Here is a 21,882-nt window from a genome sequence, read left to right on the forward strand (position 1 = left end):
AACATTGCAAATAAAACTCAAAACTTTATCCAACAAGAGTGAACCATAGTACAACACTATGGGATGCTTTAAAAACTTTAGAAAGAATTAATGGTAGCTTACAATGTAGGACGGTGCTGCTGTTGTTGATAATAAGCAAATTAAACAAACAAATAAAAATCCCTGCTGCACCTCTCAGGATCAGGGTTCAAGAAGTGTTTGTTGTTCTTAATTACTCCGTGTACCCGTTTAACTTACTTTACTATGATTTTTTAAAAAAAATAAGTAATAAATTACTTATGAACAGATTCAAAAGCTGGATAGTGCTTGGTGTGATACCAAACCCACAATTCTTGGTGCGGGAAAACATTGGCTTGATTCAGACACAATGCCAAACCATGATTTCTCACTACAATATAAACTTGGAAAGTGCTTTGGGCATGTTTGGTGTAGTGGTTAGGAGTGCGGACTTCTAATCTGGTGAGCCAGGTTCCATTCTGCACTCCCCCACATGCAGCCAGCTGGGTGACCTTGGGGTTGCCACGGCACTGATAAAGCTGTTCTGACTTAGCAGTGATATCAGGGCTCTCTCAGCCTCACCCACCTCACAAGGTGTCTATTGTGGGGAAAGGAATGGGAAGTCGACTATAAGCCGCTTTGAGACTCCTTTGGGTAGAGAAAAGCGGCATATAAGAACCAACGTCTTCTTCTTCTGCACAGAACCCACGAAGATGAACAGTTGGTTCTTATATGCCACTTTTCTCTGCCAGGAGCCAAAGCAGTTTACAATTGCCTTCCCTTTCCTCTCCCCACAACAGACACCCTGTGAGGTAGGTGAGGCTGAGAGAGCCCAAAGTCACCTGGCTGGCTGGATGTGGAGGAGCAGCAAATCAAACCCGGCAAATTGTGATTCGTACTTACCCTGAAAATGAGGAACAAACCAGTTTGCTGGTTGAGATGTAATGACAAACTACAGTTTAATGCAAACATGAAAGTAGCTAGCTCATTGTGGCATGTGAAAACACAAGGGAGACGGAGATCAAACCTTCATCCAGGCTTGCTCTTGTAGCATACTTGCTGTATCAGTGATAGTGACCATCACTCGTTTTCTCTCTCTCCTGCCATTGAAGAAATGGAGAGTGAACTTTGTACGGACTAAACATGTGCTGCAGTGACCCTGATATAGACTAAGATATCTGCAAGGTGCCTGCAGGGGCACTGGATTTTGGACATGAGTCACAGTGACACCCTTTTAGTTGCTGCAGCTATTAAAATGGGTAAAAATGAACCTGTACTCCCTAATGGTGCACATACAATGCTGACTGAGCTTCTCTGTTGCCCAGAGAGTGTACAGTAGGTTCATTCAGGAGATTTTGGGTTGACTGCAATTGTAAACATTTATATATATGAGTGATATTAATTCAAAGATTTGTGAGGCTTAGATACGCATCTCCATGTGACAAAGGACTGAATGGGGACTTCTGTGTATACCTGCCTAATATGCTGAACCCCATATGTATATCACATACACTAGATTGGGCTTTGCAATTATAGACTGAATGAAACAGTAGTCTCACTCAATAACAAAGACACATACGTAATTGATGTTGTTTGTTAATACTAGTTGTCAATAGTTTTTTAAAAAGTGACGATTCTCATAAACTATAAATGAGCCCCACCTCTAGTTATCATTCTTCCCTATTACATTTATTAAACAGTGGCTTACTCCTGCATAAAGGAAATACTAATCTGTCATGTCTAAAACATATACCTGTGATCCACTTTCATCAAAAATTACATGTACCGTTGTTCTGGCAACTGACATAGTATTCTTCTTAGTAAATCCCTAAAAATACAAGTAATAAACATAGCAAAGTACAATTTTTTAAAAAAAATATGTAACATGTATTTTCCACTTTTTTTAAAGCAAAGCCAGAATATAGTTGTTATATAAGGGAAGTTCCTTGTTAGTCTCTTTATCTATAGCACTGGTATTTTATACCTGTTCTGAAAATGAATGCACTGAAAGTCTGTTCAGCTCACATTAGACTTTGTAAACCACACATCAGGAAAGGATTTTTCTTATGATTTTTTTTTAAATTTCTGTTTCCTTTACAGTGAATTGTTATGGTTGTTCTCTCCTGTTCTGTCAGTCACAACCTATTTCCACCGTCCCTGCGTCAGGCTGCTTCTGGATCAGGCTTTGCCAGCATATGAGTGGAAGAATCAGCAATTGCCCAGCTCAGTTACTTCTTTTTCCTTCTGCTACCTTTGACAACAAGGTTAACATCAAAAAACACTACCCTTTAGAACCGTTTTGCCTAAGGGACAAAACTGGCACTCCATTTTTCATTCTTTGCATTTTGTTTAACTGCACAACATAAGTTGCTGCTTTTTCCTTTCTCCCCTCGTTTTTGGTGGGCAGGGTTAGAAAGCCAATTTTAAAAGTAACTGTTCGGAATCCTCTTGTTTTATTTGAGATCGTTGCATTTGCTCATATGTATTTTGCTTTGGAAATAATTGGTGATATAGAAAGAATTGTAGCATATAATTTATATAAAACAGCTATAAAATGCAAACAGTGGTTAGACATTGTTTCAGTTGCATGCAAAAAAACAGGAATAGGAAAACTCATCTCCTACCTGACTTTTATTTGCGGCATAAACTTTCCTTACAGCATCCAATATTTCCAATGCAGGATCAAAATATAATATTATTTTCTCCCCTTCTTCATCACCAACAAATATTGGATTTTTTATATTTACTGTTAACTTTTTTTTGTCTTTCTCTTCTGTGCAGAGATGAAACATATTCATTACTACTAAGTAACTATCCTGATGGATCCCAAGAACTGTGAGCATGAAGATCAGAGATCTTTCTATGATCTTTTCCCTCAACAGTCTCTTGGAAAAAGAGTGGCCTAAAAACGTACTGAACAAATTTATAACTTTTTTTTAACCTCCATAATTGTGTTATGTATGTTTGTGTTTTCAATGATTTTTTAAAATGTTATGAATACTTTTAATTTACATGCTGTTTTAATTTTTTAGGATTGCTGCCTTGGGGACCCTATATGGATTCAAATGTGTCATAGAATTTTTAAAAATCAATTGATTAAGGTTAATACAGCATATAAACCTGCTTTGTAACAAGTGAAAAGCATTCAACGAGAATCAAATATGTTTTTAGAGGGCATTCCTCAACTTATGGGGGCCCCAAGATGCCAAGTGACGGGTGATATAAAAATCAAACAAATAAATAAAATACATAAACGTTACGAATGGCTCTAACAAAACTGAAAGGGAAAGGATTGGAATACTAAACCAGTTTTTATTTTCTTTTGGGGGGGACTTGTACTATAGCTTTAAATTGAATGAATCTGGAAGGAACTTATAATTAACTCACAATCACCTTCAAAATAAATAATTTCAGTGCAAGAAACAAATTTACATATTTACATTTGTCACTACCTTCTATAAGGTATGTTTCAACTTCTTCTTCAGGTATGACTACAGTTTCCCACTGATGACCCTAAAAATAACAGTTTTTGAAAAGGGAATGAAGCTTCTTTTTTCCTTATAATTTTTTTCTTATTCATAAATTCAATTACACCTATTATAAATTGCATACTATCTTGCATATGGCTCTTTGGTTCAAAGGAAGCGGCGGGGCAAAAAACCAGCAGCAGTCCGGTGCAACTGCTGCCGTGCAAAATTTGTCTAATAGTCTTATTACTATATTTTTTATGGATCATGTTGATCAAAAGACAGAGTATGGCACTAACTCAAAAGCTTATCATCAAATCCTAGATGACGTTTATCCCTAATATTTTAATGCAATAAAATTATCTTAACATACCTCATCATCTGCAGCGACATAGAAAGATATACTTCTGCTACCAGTATTAAAATCAATCCAAAACGCCTCAAGATTGTCATCTTCTGGTATCTGTAGCTAAAAACAAACAAAACCAGAAACTATCAAGCTACAAACAAACAATTCTGACTGTGACATCAACATTCTACAAACATTTGAAAAAGTATTTGCACTCCTTTGATCTGGTGCCATTTATTAATTAAAAAAAAAGGTAAAGGTAAACGGTAATGACTGGGGAAGGCACTGGCAAACCACCCCGTATTGAGTCTGCCATGAAAACGCTAGACGGCGTCAGCCCAAGGGTCAGACATGACTCGGTGCTTGCACAGGGGATACCTTTACCTTTATTAATTTAAAACATTTCTATCTCAGCTTATCTTCTCAGACTCAAAGCAGCTAACAATGCAACATCAGACGGAGGGAGCACAAAATATAGCAGTCCACATTTGAAATATAGATTTTATTACTATTTAATTATTACTTAGATTTATATAATGCTGCTCCAGCACATTGGCTTGCAGTGGCTCACAATAAAAATAGATTAAAAAGCAAAAATGTTACATTTAGAATAAAATATAAACAAAATTAATAACAGAGAATTAGAACAAATACACCCATATCCCCCCAAACAATTGACCCTCCAACAATTACTCCCTGGAATAAAACTCTTTATATGCCTTTCTAAATGCAGCAAGTGAAAGTACTCACTTGAGTAAGCCATTTTCATAGGCCCACCATAGAAAAATATCTGTAACCCACCTATCATCATAGACAGTCCTAGCAGATACCAACGTAAGAAGAAGGCTATCTAAAGAACATAGTTATGCATTCAGAATATATCGGGATATGTGGTTCATGAAGCTGGAAAGGGCTTTAAAAGTAATAACAAGAACTGAAGTGAACCCAGAAGCAGATAGTACCAGTACAGTCGATGCACTGTAGTCGTTTTTTTCTTTGTGGCTAACATCAGTCAGAAACCTTCCTATCACATTCAGTATCTACTAAGGAAAACATAACCTAATCTAAGTCTTGTAGATCAACACCAGTCAAACATTCTATCTCAACTAGCATCACCTTTGTCTTATCTGGATTAAGCTTCAGTTTATTTGTGCCCATCCATTTGATCATGGCCTGAAGATATCTGGATAATGACAGCCATAAAACTGGCTGTCATCAGCAAATTGGGGACAACCCACCTCAAAGTGCCTAATGATCTTAACCAATGGTCTCACATAAAGGTTAATGACTCTTATGACACCCCACACCTCAAGCTCAGCTAGCCAACTCTGCTTCTCCCAGGGTAATCCTTTGTTCCTGCTAACAAGACTAAAACCAAGGGATGACTGTCATAGAATCATAGAATAACAGAATTGGAAGGGACTTCATGGGTCATCTAGTCCAACCCCCTGCACTATGCAGGACACTCACATCTAAATCGCTCATCTACTGTAACCTGCCACCCTGCCTTCACAGAGCCTCAGATGGCTATCTAGCCTCTGTTTAAAAATTTCCAAAGATGGAGAACCCACCACCTCCCGAGGAAGCCTGTTCCACTGAGAAACCGCTCTAACTGTCAGGAACTTCTTTTGGATGTTTAGATGGAATTTCTTTTGAATTAATTTCATCCCATTCGTTCTGGTCTGTCCCTCTGGGGCGAGAACAATTCTGCTCCATCCTCCAAATGGCACCCTTTTAAATACAAAGATGGTTATCAGATCCCTTCTCAGTCGTCTCCTCTCTAGGCTAAACAGACCAAGCTCCCCCAGCCTTTCTTCATATGCCTTGGCCTCCAAATCCCTCACCATCTTTGTTGCCCTGCTCTGGACATGCTCCAGTTTGTCTACATCCCTCTTCAACTGGGGTGCCCAAAACTGAACACAGGGCTCCAAGTGAGGCCGAACCAGAGCAGAGTACAGCGGTAGCATCACCTCCCGTGATCTGGACACGATACTCCATTTGATACAGCCCAAAATCCCTTTTACCCAAAAGTTTGGCACCACAAACATATTCCTTTTTATTATTAATTAACAAAGCACCACAACATTCAAAATACAAGGAGATACATACAATTCAAAATTGTTCTTTGTATTGCTGTGAGGGTTACTGTGTTTTTACTCTATTTTATTCTAACTGTAGTTTTTAATCCGTAACCTGCCATGAACCGGTTTTGTTGAACGTGGTTTGAAATAAATCTAAATATACTAATACTAATACTAATATGAATAATAGAACTGACCTCATATTTCCCCAGAAAGGCTGATAAACAAGGATAGGTAATAACCCTGAAAGGAAGCATAAAAGGATTATCATTTTAACTGCACACATATAATAATAAATAAATAAATAAATAAATATGATCATGCTACTAAAAATAATTAGTTCTTGAAAATAACGGGCTGCATATTACTAGTTTTTTCAGGTCATGGTAGAGCATTACAACAATACAGGTTGTATTCTGCCAGTCAAAGAGCCAACTGCACAAACAGAATGCATCTTACACCTTGCAACAACAGTACATGTTATCTTCAGCTGAGCACACTGAAAAATTGAACACAATATCTTTAAGAAAGTGTGGGATCTAGTAGTCACTAATGTGATTTGTCTGCAGGGCTTTGTGCGTTCTGCACTTATTAAAAATAAATTTATCATGGTAACTCCAGCTATGTTTATTTATTATTCAATAATACATGTAAAGTTCTGCTTTTAGGTAGGAAAAATCAAATGCATCATTATAGAATGGGGGAGACCTGTCTTGGCAGTAATATGTGCGAAAAGGCAGAAAATTAAGGTCATTATCAACCAACACATTTAAGATTTCAAATTGTTACAAGTGTCACAAATATTTATTTATTAGATTTTTATACCAGCATTCTCTTATGGATGTGATATCGGTTTGATCCTACAAACAAGTTCTTTAAGGTTTTCCTGGAATCTTGCTGTTTTCTGCTGCTACAAACTATCTTGAGCTAAAACATCTGATGGCACAAACTTACTGAAAAGCACAACAAAATCAGAGTCCAGTAGCACCTTTAAGAACAACTAAGATTTATTCAGAGCGTGAGCTTTCGAGTGCAAGCACTCTTCATCAGTGCTACTTCGGACCAACACGGCTACCCATCTGAATCTTATTGAAAAGCATTGGTCAACAGAAGTTTTAATGGAAGACAGCTTTGCAACGCAGACTGTCGAGCAAACATAGAACTCTCACAGAATTCAAGCCATAACTATGGGGCATTTAATATATATTAAAAGAAAGAAATGCATAGAAAATGTATTACTTGAGCTCTGATAGTATTTTACATGTTTGAAATTACATTTAATTTGGATAAATACTGTCTGGGTATAGATAATGATTATGAGTGAGGAATTTAATATAAAGGAATGCATAATAGCCCCCCCCCCAAAATCTCCACAGAACGGAAGCAAGGAATATCAGAAAACAGAGTACCAGAAAGTATATAAGATGACTCCAGAATATTTTAACTTAATTTTGAAAGAGGAACTGGGCATTTTAAGAATGAAATTTCTGAAGGATTAGATCAAACAGAAGAGAAAATTGCCTATGAGATGGAAGACCTAAAAAAGAAAGATATACAATATGAACAGGAAATCTTATTCAACCATCCCTTCAGTATCAAAAATGTCACCAGTCATTTGCAATGTGCTTTCAAGCATATCTTCAGAACTATACAGAACAAAAAATTGGGTCATGATTCATCAGTCATGAGTAGAGCTACTTGCATGGGAAGGAGCCAACATAATGGCCTTCATTCCCCCTCATACCAGCATGGAAGCCATTACTCATAAATGGAGACCCATACATGTCTCTCATGTCATCAACTCATCCTTTTTCTTCCAGGGCCCTCATCTGAATTTACTCATCTTCTGTGATGGGGGGGGGGGGGTGTTGAAAGAAAGGAACAGTCCTAGAGATGATCACATGGATGGGTATGGGAGAGCATCCTTTACATATCCTCTGGCTTTAGGTCATTATCAAGCTTTCAAGATGCCCACAGGGCCTTCTGGCCACTGATACTGCCTGGTTTCAGAAAAATGCCTCTGTTTCAGCAGTAAAATTGGTCCAACAGAGCTAAGAACATTTGGAATGCAACAAAAAAGCAGAGTGTGATGTACTCCTTTCCAGAACATGTATGTATGGGTATTCGATTTGGAACTTAATTAGTGCCATAGTAACATCAAAGAAAACAAAGTTCACACAGTTGAGAGCACAGACTACACAAAGTCATCTATTTGGTAAGATACATGGAAAATATTTACTATTCATTTGTTTTTTATTAGTCAGCGTACTGTTTTTTCATCTGGGCATATCCTCAAGGAGATCCACAAAATAAAACAGAGCTGTATGCTCTGAAATCTGATTGCTACTGCAATCTGAATGTTCATACTAGTAATCATTCAAAAAGACCTTAAAGTTTTAACTATTATCTACTTCACCTTGTAACAGGCCAACTATGTAATTTAAAGTGTTCAGCTTAATGTAGTGGCTTGTAAATAGAAACATAAACAGTCATGGTACTTGATTCACCTGTGCAAGATCATGTGCAACACTTAGCCCTTTCCTCCCTTGATGTTATAGTGCCCAGAAAGTGGGTGTATAGTGTCTTCAGCAAGAAGAAACACATGTCAAGATAAAATAAATCTAGATGCACTGCAAGCCTTTCTCCCGCAAATAAGTTTGTGCAAAAGCTCTAAGTGCAAACAGAGAAACTGCCCCTGGATTCAACCCTTCCATCCTGAAAATGAATTTTCTGTGGTATTAATACCTGCATACCTTCTTTTGTCTCCGAGCATGCCATTCACCTGATTAAGGAACTTCCTGCAATCCTATCAATGAGAGAAGTAGTGTGAGAATAACATCATTTCCTGTTATGAAATAAACAGTGTTTGAACACTCCTTACCGTTTCAAACTCCGAGTCTTTAATTCCTTTAAAGGCATTAGTAACAAACTCCATGGAAAACCACTGGCTTGCAAGCTCTCCTCTTTGTTTTTCTGATGACATTCTGCACAAAGCTTCAGTAATGGCAACTTGGAGATCATAGTCTGCAATGTGAGTAACAGGACCAGTATTTTTAAAAAATTAACTGTACAAAAAAGCCTTCCTACAGAGACGGAAGCTATGCTTGCCTTACACAGTTTTTAAATTTTAGGAATTGAGTATAATCTGCTATTGAATTATAAAACAGAAATTAGGGGAAATGTTAACTAATTTTATATTGATACTACATTAGGACATTTACACCATAATTTAAATACATTAGGGTAAATTATTTCTATAGTTTACAAAATCAGTCAATGCAAATTACCACCTGTGTTAATAAATGATCAGATTGTAAATAGCGAACAAGAAAACAGGGTTGCACTTACCTATAACCATTGTTCATTGAGTGACCTTCTGTGTACGCAGACATGGGACTGCAGACCTGCTGTGGAGAAGAGCTTCCAAGCTTTTTTGAAGAAGCTTCTATGCCAGGGGTAGTCAAACTGCGGCCATCCAGATGTCCGTGGACATTTGCTGGCAGGAGCTCCTGGGAATTGTAGTTCATGGACATCTGGAGGGCCTCAGTTTGACTACCCCTGTTCTATGCTCTGTTTACAGAGGTCCCTTTTCCCACCAAAAGGTCCCAGAGCTTTTCCCAAAGTGTAGCTTTAAAACTTGCCCCGCTTTTCCTTGAGTTGCCTTAGGCATAAGGCATCTACAACTGGGGCACATGGCTATATTGTGGCCTTCTCACAGGCATAGGAGGCAAAAGAAGCAATCATCATTCAGGGCCATTTTTGCTCTGCACTTCATGTACTTTTTAAATAGAGCCGTCCTACCAATTTATTGGGCAAAGTTTTCACTGTTCTCCATGGAAAAGAGAACTAAAGGAAGGGGTGCTCACCCTACCTCTGTCATCAGACCCCGTGGACAGGAAAAGGGATTTCTATAGACAGAGAGGAGGGGGAGTACTTCAGAGCTTCTAGCATTTCTGAAGAGCCTAGAAGCTTCTTTAGAAAAGATTGGGAGCTCTTTTCCATGGCTGGACTGCACAGAAGCCACAATGAATACCCAGTTTCCTATTAACTAACCATCAAATCAATTTACCTGTCTGGAGATCTAGCATGTTCCATCCACATAAAAGATTAAGGCTGCTTTGCTCCACTTATGTTGCTTGGATTCAACTCCACCAAATTAATTTTCATGTTCAGAAGTTATTCATTTAACATACTGGCATTATCTGGGTGCCTTATCAAACCTAATAAACATCTTTGCACTTACCACCAGCATCCAAAACTCTCTTTCCCATCTCATTCCTGCAAAACATTGTAACAATTTTATATTTTGTAAATACCACCCTCAGTAAGGATATTAGCAGACTCTTGCTATTATAAATAGTCCCATGGCACTCATGGATTCAGGTAACCCAGTTTCACTTATTTACAGTCCTTAACTTGATCATATGAACTACTTTCAAGCCCACTTTTACTCCCACTGCACCATCACCCTAATAATTATATCATCACATCAGTGGAATATTTAGCTGTTTTACTATTGGAAGGCAGGAAAACCCGGTATTTGTGGATTTTGCCATTCACAGCGAACCTTTACCAGAGTTCAGGGGGAAATTCTCACTTCAGAAAACTTCTGTTATTGAGCTTATGGTCTATTTTAACTATAAATGATATGAATCATGCTAACTCTTTAAATGTGAATTATATCAAGGGGTGGTCTCTCAAACCAGTTTAAACTAAATGAATGCTGAGGTTCAACTCCACTGTTAAATTATTATGAATTAAATTTGCCTGGCCTCGGCCAGAGTCAGGGCCTTCTCATCTGTTACCTCAAACTGGTGGAATGAACTCCCCAGTGAAATCAAGGCCCTATTGGAACTCAGTTCTGTAGGGCCTGCAAAACAGAGCTCTTCTGCCAGGCTTTTAGTTGAGACCAGTGACAGAGACCTCCCTAAATCTGGCCCCTTGTCAAGCAACTATGACATCCCATACACCCCAAACGAAAGCTGCTGCCCAGTTGTGGTAGCTCCCTTCTGACCCATTCTAGTGTAATCAATTACCTTGTGTGCAAAACTCCCAAATTCTGATGACCACCTGACTATCCACGTTCACTATTGTTCACTGTTGTACATGTACATATTGTTATATATGTTCCAATTGTACTTGTCCTACTGTTCCATGTATACTGCCCTGAGACACCACAGTGAGGAGCAGTATATAAATTAAATGAATGAATAAATACAATAAATAAGTAAGTTACTTCCTTCTTCAATATAGCTTTCGAATAGCTGTATTCTAACAGCTGTATTCTAACACCGCCTTACTTTGCCTGGATAAGAAAAACTTGAAAAACATATTCTATCAAGTTTCTAATGTTCTGAAACAGGCAGTTGGGGGTTAGATAACTGAAGCCGCCATATCAAAAACGACATTAAAGATGAAATAATTACATGATATGTAACATTCCCTTTGTGGAAATAATTTTCTTCCTGGTATCTCGAGGCATGGCATCAAGCATTGAATTCAATTTCCTTACTGCCTAAGAATAAAGAAATAGCTTAGTTGAATACTAGGCACATTAAAGGAAGAAACACTTGCAATGGGTTAAGTGAAAAACTGTGCTTGAATATGCACGATGTAATTAAAGAGATTTTAAAGTAATTATACTACGTTTCTCAGAGGTTAACTGAGCATATATGCACTCCTAGTCACCATTTAAGCATATACACACCCAGGCCTTTCTTGAGCCAGTATGGGACTGGCTGTATGCAATGTGGTGCTACACAGGCTACACTACAAAAAGAAGCCACGCAGCCAGTCATCAGCAGGTAGTAAAACCAGAAACAAACCCGAATTCTCAGCCTTGGAGATCTGAATGTTCATACTAGTAATCATTCAAAAAGACCTTAAAGACCTTAAAGATAATGAACAAAAGATATTTTTTTGAATGAATGGAAGAATGGATTTTATCTTTTATTGCTGGACTTGGAGTAAAATGACCATAAAGGCCCTTGTTTTCACCACAGGGAATGAAAGATGTACTCAACTGACATAGATCTCAAGCTACTAAATGTCAGTAAATTCACCTCACCGAGTTTATCTTGCTTATCCTTTCACAAGATTTCCTTTGTGCTGCCTTCAAGAGGCCACTAGAAGCCTTGCAGCTTGACAGTCAGTGAGACTCTGCATTTTGGAATTTAGAAGGAATGGGATGGGGGTGGTTCTTATAACCAAACTCCTAAGCATAGAGTGTGAATCCCACATTTAACAAGCAAAAAGGGTCGTGGTGCCATTTCACCACAGAAACACTGACAGACAGCTCTGTTCTGTTTCAGCTTCTGTAAAGATTACATAATGACAATACACAAGAATGGGTTAAGGATTTGTGGGGAACAGTAGCACAAGAGCTAGTTTAAAGATTCACGGGGCTGTAGCAGAATACATTTGCAGTGGGAGAGGCCTGACTGGGGGTGCAAGGGCCTCCCACAGTGAAAAGGGGTGTCATTCCAATCATCCCTAAAGAGGGAAAAGGGGGGAGGAGACGCTACAGCATTGATCCATGGGGGGAAGGCACTGCATGGGGGCACTAGCATATGCTACATGCTCTACATCAGGGGTGGGCAAACTGTGGCCCTCCAAATGTCCATGGACTGAAATTCCCATGAGCATTCACTGGCAGGGGCTCATGGGAATTGTAGCACATGGACATATGGAGGGTCACAGTTTGCTCACCCCTGCTCTACATAGATAAACTGGCCCGGACAATAGATGCATACAGATCAACATAAATTAATATGCACAAATCATTTCCACACTTTTAAATTGCTTTAAAAATCACTTAGGAAGGATGAATATTTGTTTTAATTGAATTTTAATACATTCGTTGTAACTGAAAGACAGCCAGTTTGGTTTAGTGGTTAGGAGTGCAGACTTCTAATCTGGCATGCCGGGTTCAATTCTGCACTCCCCCACATGAAGCCAGCTGGATGACCTTGGGCTCACCACAGCACTGATAAAACTGTTCTGACCGAGCAGGAATATCAGGGCTCTTTCAGCCTCACCCACCTCACAGGGTGTCTGTTGTGGGGAGAGGAAAGGGAAGGCGACTGTAAGCCGCTTTGAGCCTCCTTCGGGTAGAGAAAAGTGGCATATAAGAACCAACTCTTCTTCTAAACTTCCGTCTTTAAAAATAATCTGGTTTAAAATTACACCTGCGTGTAATGCAATATGAGACCTTAAAATTAAATTAAGGCTCTCGTGAGAATTTATGAAAGGGTACTTTTCTCTGCAAACATTGAACTGTGAGGAAAACAAGGACTGACAAATTACCCCGTGTCATCCGCAGAAAGATCTTGGTGACCTGTGTTCATCTACTAACCAACTAATTGTGGAATTAGCTCATCATGTTCCTTCTCACTCCCTAAGGACTCTCACCTCACATCAGTTGACAGTGAAGAATCTTACATTTTATTTCTCATTTTTAGTGTTTATAAATATATATTACACTGCTGAATAATAGGCCATGTTTCACGATCATTTCACACATCATGCAGAGGGAAACCTACTTTTCCCACAGCCTCCTCTCCTAACTCAATTTGTTCTTCTCTTCTTGGCCTTCTCACTCACTTGCAAAACAGTCACGACCTACTGCATGAAATATTCTAAAAGCAAACAATTTATCAGATACCATTTTCTAAAATAGTCACAGTATTAAGAAAAATGTTTATTATACTCCCTGAGGCGGTATCACGGCAACAGTTTTAAATCACTGCTCTTAGAACCCCAGAAGCTGATTGGTATGGCTTTTTATTTATGACAGCTATTGGAAAACACTGATTTACGTCAAAGATTTAAATCAGCTTTTTCCCCCTTGGTGATTTAAATCGATCCACATTGTTAGGAAGGCGGGGAATAATTGCTAAACCTTACTAATATCAGTTAGAAAGACGTCTCTTACCTCTTGCCGAATATAAATATTTATTCTGCTATCAGCAGTGAGGGTACATGTTCGTAGTATAAAGTTTTCCAGTATTTGCATTTTACCTAGATAAAAAGGATCAAAAGACAAACCTTGTAAATGACTTGCCGAGTCACAATTCGGCTTCAAATAAATGCATAACAAGGTTTAAATAAATAATCAACAGAAAGTACTTTCATTAAAAAAGCAATCAAGTTCTGCAACTACTCCATCTGAAGTCACAGAACAGACTAGCTTAATTTGTATGCATTCTAAGTGTCATGTGTCATTGGTTTCTGCAGTCTAAACCTAAAAGGACTGAAGAACTGGGAAATATACCAGCCTCTGGCTTTAATCCCATGTTTTCTAACACTATAAACTGCAAGCTGGAACACCCAGGGATTTGTGGGGGGCCTTCTCATGTGCTGAAAGTATGTAACGTGCACAACATCACCTACTGAGCTTCGATGGCAGGCTGGGGATTCAAACCCAGGTCTCCCAGACCCAACCCTGAATCGCTAACTGCTAGGCCACACTGGCTTTTAATAGGGTGACTGCTGTCAAACAATAGCAAGCAGCCAAGCCTAGGTGAGTCATGCAGTCTGGTGCTATCAAGTCACCCAGTTCTTGTTGCCTAGCCTGACCAAATGAGTCCTCCCTAGAATAGTAAAGAAGTCTAGGAAAGTACCATCCACTTCTTGATGCATTTTATTGACTAATCAAGGCCACAATGCTGTGGTTGCCTAGCAACTGCCATCAAGGCCTTCAATTTTTATAAAGCTACAGTCATGGGGGGGGGCACACATGTAAAAAAAAACATTTTAGCTTTCAGATTTTTCTGGACATTTGGGACATTTTTTAGTTGTTGAAAAATCTGCCTTATCCATTCACAGCTCCAGTACTTACAATTTGGATAACTTGTCTAAATATATTATAAGAAATCTGCACGACTTAAGTCACCTGAGAGCATGGCAATGGCAATTGTGAAAGAGACCGACAATACATGTACCTAAAATTATGATAAAAGTCATTTCAAACATACCTTCACTGCTAGTGTCATGCACGGTCTGAAAGTTAAATAAGAAAAGTATATTAAAATTAGTTTGCATTAAAGAAACAAAGGATGTATTTGGGACAGGGCTGATTTATCCGTGTAGCACATATAGTATGTGCTATAGACCATGCGATTCCAGGGGCCATTCATAGTGCCTTCCCCTTCATGGATCAGAGTTGTAGTCCTTCTTCTCCCCCCCCCCTTTAAGGAAACTGGGAGTGACACCTCTTTCCACTGTGTGGGGCCTCTTTGTCCCCAGTCTGGCTGCTCCTGCCACAACTGTACCCAGCTAAGGACCCGCAAATCTTTAATTTGTCTGTGGTGCTTCGGGCCTTGTGAATCCTTAAACCACTTCTGATTTGGGAACCTGCATACAATGCCATTCAAGCAGTTCTAGAATTAATCAAAATGCTTATAATTATTTGTATTTGGCAAATAATTGGATACAGACAATTAAATAAGGCCACTTTAAATAATTTTTAAAACCATTAATCTTATATTTACCATAAGAACATCAAAGAAGTCTTCAATAACAGTGGTAAAGTTGTCATTTTTCTCATTTATTCTGTTTTCAATAATTTCTTTGACCTTTTCAAACCAATTAACCATGTAAAGAAAAGCAAAGATTTATATAAATTTCTGTTAAAAATGTTTCACTTACAAGTTACCTTTCCATTAAGAGACTGATCATGGTCCCTTTGCACAGAAGCTTTATTCTGTTCTTGGTTTCCAGACCTGATCCTTTTTTAGCTTCCACATGATATTGTTATAATCATTCAATTTCTGTTTTCCCTGTCTTTAATAAGCTATTTACCCAAGACTGCTTTACTTTGATTTTTTGAAGAATGCAGTCCAAGTACACTAGCTCATCACTGGAAAGGAATGGTGCATAATTTCCTGTCCTGCAAAGATCCCATGTCATACTATTTTCCACCATTAACTTCTTGCAAACACCATTCTCCCACTACTTTATGTCTGTCCTTCCACCAGCAGTATTTAAACCCCTACCCGGTAATTGTTATAGCATTATAACAATTTATTGCCAAACATCTCTTGCAGATTTAAATACAGCATGTTTTCCCAACGTGAAGTCTGAGATCTCCATGGCACCTGCCGGTATGACCCTTGTTGCCTACCAAGCTTTTCAGAAAGTCTGCAAATAGGACTGAATCAATTAATCCCATGGATATTGTTTAATTTTCTATTAAGGAGTCCCGAAGCAGCAGAAAGATATGTAAATTTTAATAAATAATCTGTTTCAGTAAGAAATAATTGAAGTTAAAATATTCATTTTGCCCTAATTATTCTGAAGAATTATTTTCTGATTTCATATACTTATCTTTTGGACAAGATCATATCTTATCATTGCTGGAAATCCACTTTCACCTAATATGTTGACATTTTTACCATGTTTCTGAAGAATATTCAACAAAATTGAAACTTTCTTGACCTCTTCATTCTCGAGGCTCTGAAATTGAAATGCAAAAATATACTACAGTATATATACAAAAAGATGTAGTCAATGGGACAAGTACCAGTTGTATTCTCAGTACTACTGAAGGCACATAGATTTAATATTTACCTTGCAAAAGACAAAAATCTATTATTTTAGTTTAAGACTAAACAGCTACTTAAATATGTGTGCCTCACTATATACATATATTCATTTTTCTACATGCTAAGGTCACTAGGAAACTTTGGTTTAGTGCTGGTATCAAAAATAAATGCACAAGAAGAATATTAAGATTATCAAGCCCCCATTTTTACAACTTATTTTATTTATTTATTAAATTTCTAAACTGCCACTCTCAGCCAGACTGGCTCATGGTGGTTTACAATAAAACAAAACAAAAAAAAAACAATTAAACCCCCAGTACATTATAACAGATCATCGTCAGTGGAGGCTGCAAATGATAACCTATTATTTCTCACCGAGCCTCACCCTATCTGTGTCCGCTATAGATGGTCCTGGCATTATCAACCTCAGGGTACTGATCATAAGAGGGGGAAGGGAGGGAGCTGATCGTACTACCCCCAACAAACTGGTAAAAGGATTATTTTAGAAAACTATCGTCAGGAATTCCTAGCATAAGCCTGCATAATGTAAACCAGTGGTACCCGACCTTTTTATCACTGGGGACCAGTCAACGCTTGACAATTTTACTGAGGCCAGGGGTGCGGGGTAGTCTTTTGCCGAGGGAGGTCGCCGCCGCCTGAGCCCCTGCTCCACTTGCTTTCCCGCCAGCGCCCCTGACTTCCCACCGCCTGCTGGGGGGCGCTGCCAGCAGCAGCTGCACAGTGCCACACCAAGGGGGAGCCCCAGCCATGGTGGCCACTGGAGAGCACCAAAGGTGAGCCAGCGCCAGAGTGGCAGGGCAGTCCCCAAGGCAGCAGCCAGGAAGGAGGACTGATCAGCTGCAACTGATCAACGGACCTGCACCGGTCCCCGGACCAGGGGTTGGGGACCACTGATGTAAACAATCAAACCCAATGCAGACATGTATTGACAGCTGTCAATTACCACTGCCCCATTTTTGTGATTCCAGCAAAAACAGGTAGGTAGCTAACACATTTATCAGTTCTTTGGTAGACTGTAGCCAATTTGACAGGTAATTGTTGTAGGTGTTTGCCCTGCTGTTTGCAGAATAAGCTGCATGTTCAGCCTTGGTGAAGGATTATTTCTTTATTCAGATTCTATAGGAGGGCTGCAAGAAACTTTTTTTTAAAGGAAACTATTCAGATATATATCAATAAGTCATTTGTGCTCACGTTAATGGAAAAGATTAAATATAGAAACACAGGAAATGTTTTTCACCTTCAGGAGTCAATTTCAGAATCTTGTCAAACCCATATGGTACCAGATGTAGTTTAAGTCACCCTAAAGAATTTTATTTAATATTCTACAACCAAGGACATCAAAACATGAAATAAATCACCTGACATATAAGTCGGTCTAATTTGTTGATAAACTGTTTGCTGCATTTATGAGAAATACTATCAAATGTGCTGGTTTCCCAAAACTGTTCCAGTGAGTGAAAGTCGGCCTTTTTTGTAGCATCATCTATACATTTTTCCAACTGCCAGAAGAAAAAAAAAATAATGTTACTAATTCGTATTTCTCTTTAACTATGGGTGGGGAAAATGACATATGACTGCTTTACATAAGATTTACCACTGAATTCTGTGCAATTTTTGGATGGGCCAATACAGCAGAAAGATCTAAACTGAGGTGACTTAAAGATTAGGAAGCAGTCTCAGCAGAGATTTGAACAATTATCAGAGTACTCACTGAAAAGTTTAAAAATGACTGAAGTTAAAAAATATTTGAAATATATAACAATTATTTTCAAATATCCACGTCTGGGCTTCCTGTTGCCCTAAAACTCATTTTTCCCTTGCACATAATCAATTTTATTTCTTGAAGAGTTGATTAAAAAGTGCTATTTGTCAGTTACTACATTTACTGTGCAATCATAAGTAGTGTTACACCTTTCTATGCCCAATGACTTCAATGGATTTAGAAAGGTGTAAACTCTACTTAGGACTCCATTCCAATTTCATGCTAAAAAGTACATAGTATTAAAATTGTGGGATTAATCCCATGTACTTCAGTTGTAATATACTAAATAACATACAGCGATGTCTAAGCAAAATTATATCTTCAAAAAATTAAAATTGTGTCAGATTTAACCAAACAGATTGTATTGCAGGACCTTGCCAGCCCATGCCACACTCCCTTAAGTATATTAGGCATTTGTAAGATCTTAATATCCAGACATTTAACAGAGTGCCTTATTATGGCAAGTAAGTGCAGTGTGGGCACAATGCAAGCGGTCAGAAAACAACAAAGAAAGGCATGTTCACCAATGTGGTACTTAACTAATATAAGAACTATTTATTAGAAAACTTAATTTTACAGATTCAAGTGGGTAGCCGTGTTGGTCTGAAGTAGCACAACAAAAATAGAGTCCAATAGCACCTTTAAGACCAACGGATTTATTCAAGGCATGAGCTTTTGAGTGCAAGCTCGTGCCTTGAATAAATATCTGTTGGTCCTAAAGGTGCTATTGGACTCTATTTTTGTTCTGTTAATTCTATATTAGAGGTAAAGATTAGGTTCCTATTCTAATCTAAATAGCTGGATGGAGAGAGATGCTTGAAGGATCTCCCTTCCATCATGTTGCAGGCTTGAGAGATGGAGGAGGAGATTGGGGAAACAGGAAATTACCCTCTAGAGACAGGTCAGTGAGATTAAAGGTGAGTGGTCACTGTCCTTGTCTAGCTCACTAATTCTATGGTAAAGAGAGTTCCTGTTTACAGTCCCACAAGTCAGGAGGGATTGCACAGACAGCTATTTCCAACACTCCCAAGGTGCATTGTCCCAATTTCAACCTTTCCTGACATTTATGTATTAGATCCACATTTGCATACCAGAAAACTGAGGTAAGCAGATGAAGTTTGGTCATTCATATGATGGGCAAGTATGAAATCCCACACTGAATGAGCTTGAGATACATTAGCACAAGCCTCCATACACACATATTTTTGGATTTCAGTTTAACCCATGTCATTTTTGTTTTAATAATTTCCATCAAACAGGATTTGGGCATAGGGAGCCAAAGATTACTCAGTCTGAGCAGTAAGTTAAGTTGCACACATATTATTAGTTGCAAAAGCCCCACCCCTCAGTCAGTCTGACCCTGCAGCAGGAGACAGAAGGCCCAGAGTTTAACTGATAGAAATTGCTATTTCCTTTGCAGGTACTTGGTGGGCCTAACAGCCAGGAGGAGGTTGCACCTTATACTTTCCCCTTTTCAATTTAGTGTTTGAGGGTAAGGCTCTTTCCCCCTCAGTCAGTCTGGCCCTGCAGCAGGAGAGAGAATGCCCAGAGCTTGACTGAGAGAAACTGCTATTTCCTTTGCAAGCCCAAGCCAGGGAACAAACACATGACCAGCAGCAGCAAGTCAAGTCTTGAAGTCAACTCTTGAAGCAACAGATAAGAAGCAGCAGCTGTGCACTTCTATAAGTTCAAGTTTGGACTTTCTTTCCCCCCCCTCCCCCCAGTGTTTCCTGGGCATTGTTAGGAATGGTTTTGTTCTGAGTGGCCTTTTGGAAGGACACTGAAGATTTTGTTTCCCCAATGTCGCTATGTTCATAGCCATCGTGATTTTGTTATATATCTAGTTTTGAAGTTCTGGGGTTGATGATAAATATTGTTATAAATATTGTTACATTGAAAACTAATGTCTGGAATGTTGGTGTTTTTTTTTACTTTTGAAGCAATTTTCCATCTTGTCAAGCCGTAAAGGTGTTGCCATTTATTGATTTGAACCCCAGCCCACTAGAAAGGGTTATATCAGCACAGAGCTTTTGATCACAGATATCAACAACAAGGGGATTTAGATAAGGATAGCTAAGCACTGAGGACAGGATTAGTCTAGCAATCACCGAGAGAACTATGAAGTACATATGCTAAGAGTGTAGCCTGAATAATCCTTACAATCTCTGATCAGCACATTTTAATCCCGACTACAGCAACATCAGAATGCCATTGTGGCAGATGTGGTTAAGATTGAATGCAGTGCTTTAGCTTCACGCTAGTCCAAGAGGTTGTTAATAAGCAAAAGTTCACTATTGTGCCCCCTTTAACTTGAATCCTTCAATGCTTTTGAATGTGGAATTTCTCATAGCTAAAAGATGGAACTAGTGTATAAAATAAGATTGTTGTCTACTAATTAATAATATATTTGATAGTCATAACTTATCCACATAATATCCACATAATTCTCTCACAAATAAGACTGTATTCAATACCATTTTAATTGTTGGACCTTTTGGAAAAGACTATGCAATGAGGCCATTTTACCCAATGAACAAGCTATCAAAGTGCATTTTCACATGATACCTACAGAAAATAGCTTGCCAGCTAATACAGAACTATTGTCACATGGTTCTGAATTAGGTCAAACATGTTTAGGGTTTGTTTATGAATAGGTTATTTAAGCAAAGCTCCTTGGGAGAAAATATAGTTGCTTATATACTAGAAGCTTATTCAAATTATATTGAAGTCTTAAATCGTTTTCTAAAAATGGGAGGAATAAAAATCACTTAGGTAAACATAAATCAGATTTCTGTTCTTGAAGAATAGTTAGGATGGACTGCGGATGATGATGAATTTGTGGGCTAGATGAAATGTTTTTCCCCATCATTTCAAGAACAGGATGTAACTTAAATATTCAATCGAAGCTACCAAAACATATAAAAGACTATGATAGATGGAAGGAGTATTAGATGCTGGTGGAAGAGATGTTAGGCCCAGAACCACACACAGTAATAAAGCATTAGAAAAGCTTTTCCATCAAGCCATGACATAATCCCAAAAGTCCATTGAATACCTGTCCTTCACGTTTAACTGGCATCCTGGCAGTTTCATATATTTAAACTGTAAGAAAAACAAAAATAACATGAAATGTATGTACAGGCGAGTTTTTAAAATGAACTGGCCTTTAAAATTATGTGATATAAGAAAATCAAACCCACCCCAAAACCATCATTGGCATCATAACTACACCACTATTGGGTACAAAAAGTAACTTTCTATGTATTAGCCTTTAAATTGTCTGTGCCCTTGAGAATGGTTTAAGCTACAAGCTGAAGCAGAGTCCAAAGCAACCTTCTAAATGGCAACAGGTGGAAGAAATACACAGGAAACTTCTCCATTTCCTTCTTTCCAGGAACAATTGAAGAAGAAGGAGGAGAAGAGTTGGTTCTTATATGCCGCTTTTTCCTACCTGAAGGAGGCACAAAGCAGCTTACAGTCGCCTTCCCTTTCCTCTCCACACAACAGATACCCTGTGAGGTGGGTGAGGCTGAGAGAGCCCTGATATCACTGCTCAGTCAGAACAGTTTTATCAGTGCCAGGGCAAGCCCAAGGTCACCCAGTTGGCTGCATGTGGGAGAGTGCAGAATCGAACCCGGATCACCAGATTAGAAGTCTGTAC

General features: G+C 38.5%; 1 protein-coding gene across 6 annotated transcripts in view; it reads right to left on the minus strand.

The window, feature by feature from the left end:
- The window catches only part of SYCP2 (synaptonemal complex protein 2), a 62,305-nt gene that overhangs the window by 36,001 nt on the left and 4,422 nt on the right, over nt 1–21,882 (minus strand). For 5 of the 6 annotated variants that reach the window (XM_077335757.1, XM_077335754.1, XM_077335753.1 and 2 more), the window contains exons 2-16: nt 21,277–21,323; nt 17,818–17,958; nt 16,219–16,349; nt 15,386–15,488; nt 14,870–14,894; nt 13,828–13,913; nt 11,321–11,409; nt 10,138–10,172; nt 8,776–8,918; nt 8,648–8,700; nt 6,092–6,137; nt 3,838–3,933; nt 3,450–3,510; nt 2,622–2,770; nt 1,751–1,825 (exon numbers count right to left, since the gene is read on the minus strand). In XM_077335757.1, the coding sequence (XP_077191872.1) occupies nt 1,751–1,825; nt 2,622–2,770; nt 3,450–3,510; nt 3,838–3,933; nt 6,092–6,137; nt 8,648–8,700; nt 8,776–8,918; nt 10,138–10,172; nt 11,321–11,409; nt 13,828–13,913; nt 14,870–14,894; nt 15,386–15,488; nt 16,219–16,349; nt 17,818–17,958; nt 21,277–21,300 (1,257 nt within the window). In that variant the 5' untranslated portion in view covers nt 21,301–21,323. Of the gene's footprint in view, nt 1–1,750; nt 1,826–2,621; nt 2,771–3,449; nt 3,511–3,837; nt 3,934–6,091; nt 6,138–8,647; nt 8,701–8,775; nt 8,919–10,137; nt 10,173–11,320; nt 11,410–13,827; nt 13,914–14,869; nt 14,895–15,385; nt 15,491–16,218; nt 16,350–17,817; nt 17,959–21,276; nt 21,324–21,882 lie in introns of those variants that run through there. The other variant, XM_077335758.1, reaches the window with a different exon arrangement.

Source organism: Paroedura picta, chromosome 4, assembly GCF_049243985.1.
Source record: "Paroedura picta isolate Pp20150507F chromosome 4, Ppicta_v3.0, whole genome shotgun sequence".
Taxonomy (NCBI): Eukaryota; Metazoa; Chordata; class Lepidosauria; order Squamata; family Gekkonidae; genus Paroedura; species Paroedura picta.